Source organism: Exserohilum turcica (genome assembly GCF_000359705.1).
Source record: "Exserohilum turcica Et28A unplaced genomic scaffold SETTUscaffold_9, whole genome shotgun sequence".
Classification (NCBI taxonomy): domain Eukaryota; kingdom Fungi; phylum Ascomycota; class Dothideomycetes; order Pleosporales; family Pleosporaceae; genus Exserohilum; species Exserohilum turcicum.
This window is the reverse complement of record NW_007360310.1, coordinates 1,098,514-1,102,711: the sequence shown is the minus strand read 5'-3', so window position 1 is coordinate 1,102,711 and position 4,198 is coordinate 1,098,514. Positions and strand designations below refer to the sequence as shown.

Sequence of the window (4,198 nt, the reverse complement as noted above, 5' to 3'; positions counted from 1 at the left end):
CGTGTGTGTTTCGAGCGGTGCATTTAAAACTCTATACATTTGCGATTGCTGGAGGATGACTTCATGCATGGTAGATGGCTATTTGATACAATATTGGTTGGTTGGTTGGTGTAGTATGTACAGAATGGTAGATGGTAGCTAATAGTACTTAAGAGGTACGAGGCGATATACTCGCAGCATGAATAACACCATAAAGCACATCAAAACCCGTTTTACCGGTGTCAAGTTACATAGCAAAGGCTGCGCTTAGTTGATGCGCTCCTGGTGCATCGACATGCTCCTCTCAGGCGAAGAGTCATGCTTGTCGCCGAGCTTCTCCTCGTAGCCTCTTGGCCCACCACCGTTGGCAGCAACAGCGCTGTGACGGCGCTCCCAGTACGAGTCGTCGCGCTCGTCACGGGTAATGTATCCAGCAGGGACCCACTTCTTGCTAGTCCTGGCTGAGAGGTTGTGGTCCGAGTACATGATGTCGACATTCTCGAGAGAAAGCGACTTGGTCTCGAAGAGGAAGAAGTACACAATGCCTGCTGCGACAAAGTTGCAGCCGAAGAAGACGAAACCAAATGCGTAGCCAATACCGTCATCGGCATATGGTGTGAGGAAACCGATCAGGAAGTTTCCTGAAGAGCGTCGTTAGTAATGAAATAAACCACGACAAGATGTGACTTACCAAGCCAGTTGAAAGCAGTGGCCAAAGATGCCTGCTTGGCACGTGTGCGCAGAGGAAATGTTTCGCCAATAACGACCCAGATGAAGGGACCCCAGGTGGCAGCGAAACTGGCAATAAACATACAAGCAGCGACAATCATGACAATACCCGCAACCTCATTCTCCGTGGGAGGCAGAACAACACCGATGATGGCGAAAATAAGAAGCCAGGTAGCTTGCCAGAGACCACCGAGAACGAGCGGAACTCGGCGTCCCAGGCGTTCAATAAGCCAGAGACCAGGGAAAGTCATGGCTACGTTGACAGCACCAAGGATAAGCTGAGTCTGCAGGGGATCTTCAATACCGGCGGACCTGAAAATGGTTGCACCGTACTGACCTAGTTAGCCACACTACACGACAGCTGGCGTGTGGAAACTTACGTAGAAAAAGTAGTTGACGCCCGTCCATTGCTGGAAAAACTGCAGGCCGCAGCCGAGCAGAGTCCTGTACAGGACACGTGGGATGCCGGATGACGAGCTGGCAAAACATTCCATCCAGGTACCCTGACCAGCACTCTTCTGCTCATTGATAGAATCCTCCATCTCCTTAAAGTCCTCGTTGACCAAAGTGTGGTTCGGGTCGTGCTTGAGACCACGGAGACGCGCCATGGCGATACGGGCGTCTTCCCAGCGTCCCCTACCAGCAAGCCACCTAGGCGACTCTGGCGTGAATAGGACTCCAAAGCCGAGGGGAAGAGAGAAAGCGATACCAAGGCCAATTACAATTCTCCAGGCGGCAGAGGAATCCTCGCCTGGGTTGTCACGAACACCGTAGTTGATAATGTTGGAGACTTGAACACGTCAGTACCATCCATACGCTTTAGAAGGCCACTTACTCAGAATGCCAATCGTAATCATGAGTTGGTATGATGCGACGACAGCACCGCGGATCTCACGAGGGCAGACTTCGGACTGGTACATTGGCACACCAATCGACAGAATACCGACACCCACACCAGCAACAATACGGCCCATGGTCATGTGGACCCAGGTGTTCATGGCTGTAATCTGGATGATGTTTCCGACGACGAAAATCATGACACCGATGGTGAGGTTTTTGCGACGTCCAAAAAAGTCGGCAGTGTATGCACCAGCGAGCGCACCAACCAGTGTACCGATAGACATGAGGGAGACGAGCAGAGAAGAGATGGTAGGATTAAACGCCTTCTCGCCATTGCCTTGGTCTTGTCCAAAGCGGTCAATAAAGTCTCTAAACAAGAGCATGCCCGAGATTTGGCCCTATACTCCATCAGCACATTCAGAACACAGCTAGAAGCACGCTGAAGCATACTGTGTCGTAACCAAAGAGGAAACCACCAATCGATGTAATGACACCGAGCATGATGGCTTCGGTGCCGACGGCGGCACCGCGAATCTTGACAGACCTGCCATGTGTTAGCATGAAAAAGCACGTATATTTTGCGCAGCTCCTAAACCCACACTTGGCCCAAGCCCATGGTGACGGAAATCAATTGAGCTCAGCTGAAAAGCTGGAGGAGTTTGAAATTGCTTGTTCAATGCATCCATCTCCAAGGACCTTTAAGTATGGCCGGTTATCCGTTGCCGCCTTTGGAGCATGTGGTAATGCCCAGCCTTGCGCCCAGACTTGTGCCGAGCCTTTGACTCCGGGGCCCCTACGTCATCAAAGCCACGCCGTCACAGACGCTTGAGCGTGAACGGCCTTACCCTCTTGGCTGAACCTCCGACATGGCCAAACAAATGTCACCTGTAGTCAAGAAATTGCGGTAGTGGGCTTGTGTACGCAACATTGCTACTGGGGGGCCAACAGCCAGCATGTGGGGAAGTTGGTCGTGATTTGACGGCCAAGACGAGCCCGCCGACGACCCCGGAGAGACCCAATAATTGCTGTTGCTTTGCCATGTCCGATGAGCTGGATCGAGCGCCGGTATGAGAATCTGCACTCCAGCTTGGTAGACGCGTGCCCTGCAAGCGCCTCTGCTGCACACTCCGCATTCGTAGCGGGTGGCACCGCGGTCATGCTCCAAGTCTGCTGTGCCGCACACCCGCTTCCCAGAAACATGGCTATTGTCGTGTGACTTGCAGCGCGACGGATCGAGTCGCTGTGGATAGCCAGGGGCCGGGAAGACATCGGTAAAGATACTCGACACTACAATAGAGGCTCTCGGCAGTGGGGATGACGCGGGCGTCCTGAACTCCATGCCGGTCTGTGCTGTCTCAACACCTCTGGTTTTTCCCCCGACTTTCCCTCCGCCTTCAACAGCTGCCGCTCGATCCGAGCTGACCTCTGCAGAGTCGCTTATTGGGCCCTCCAATCTCCGACCGTGTGCAGTTGTGATCCAGTCGCGCAAGATTGCGACCCATTGCGCAGGTGACAAAGACCCGGTTTCGGTCTCAGATCGGCGGAGCCGGTCCACATGAGGCTCAAGGAAGCCACTAAGAAAGTTCCATTGGCGTGGTATGGCCCCGCCTCGCACGAGAAGCGGACGACAATAACTCGGCAGTTCCACAATCGTGGAGAATGCGTGAATAAATCCCAACAGCCATGGGGGTGGGGTGTTGAGGAGAAGAAAGGGGTTGCGGAGGTGCGGTGGTGTGGTGTTGTGGGGACCTGGAGATGGCTTGCCTCACTTGCAAGTTGTTGCAGAGCCGATCGAGTTTCCATGTCTCCGCGAGATGAGTACAGGCCGTCTTATATCTGCTGCGATGGAATTATGGATGCTGTGAGTTATTCATTGCCGATTCCTTTCCAAGCTGCAACTCGCAGTTTGCCGCTCGTTGTGGTTGGTGCACCTGAAGGATCGAGCATGTGCAGCTCGAGTACGTGGTACACCGCAAATAAGTGGACGTGATCCTGGAATTATACCATCTTGTAGTCGTGCAGTCGTTGCATGTCAAGTAACATGTCGTCGTTGTCGTCGTTGCGCGCGGTCGGCGCGCTTGAGCGTATCCAGCCAACCCACGTGGGGTTCATACCGGCAGCTTAGCCGCAACCAGGAACGGCAAGCTGACGTCACTTCCTACACGCCTCATTTGCGAACACCATGCAGACAGAAGCAGGAATCAACAGCCCGGTACTAACCTATTTTGAAATACCCGAGCAAATATTGTGCCAGGATTACGGCTTGACGGTTTGAGACACCGACACTGTCATCGAGTGGGACTTCGTGTAACTGGTCCTAGTTCACAATCAGGAAAGCATTGAGGATATGAAAAGGCTGGCAACAAAAGACACCTAGCGCAGGAAGAACAGGCTAACCAGGAAATGGAAGATGATAATATGAAAGCTTAAAGAACGGGGACATGATGCATCAAAGCTTGGTATATGTGCGCACGCGGAACGGGACGGTATAATTTCGGATACATGGCTGGGATTCATGGTCGGGCTTAAGGGTCGGCAGAACATGGTACTGCCGCCAGTAATGTGATTACACGGTCGTTTTCTTCTCATTCAAAGCAGGTCCTGCATGCTCGTTAGATACGACATTGCAATACCGTCAAACTGACCCAGG

General features: G+C 52.8%; 1 protein-coding gene across 1 annotated transcript; it reads right to left on the bottom strand.

Annotated features, from left to right (window-relative positions):
- Positions 1-246: 246 nt before the first annotated feature.
- SETTUDRAFT_35835 (uncharacterized protein) lies at positions 247-2,164 on the bottom strand (the record flags this gene model as incomplete). Its single annotated transcript, XM_008033062.1, has 6 exons — positions 247-620; positions 671-1,040; positions 1,089-1,498; positions 1,544-1,946; positions 1,999-2,092; positions 2,148-2,164. The coding sequence occupies 6 exons, from the start codon at positions 2,162-2,164 to the stop codon at positions 247-249; spliced, it is 1,668 nt and encodes a 555-aa protein (XP_008031253.1).
- Between the last annotated feature and the right edge of the window lie 2,034 nt (positions 2,165-4,198).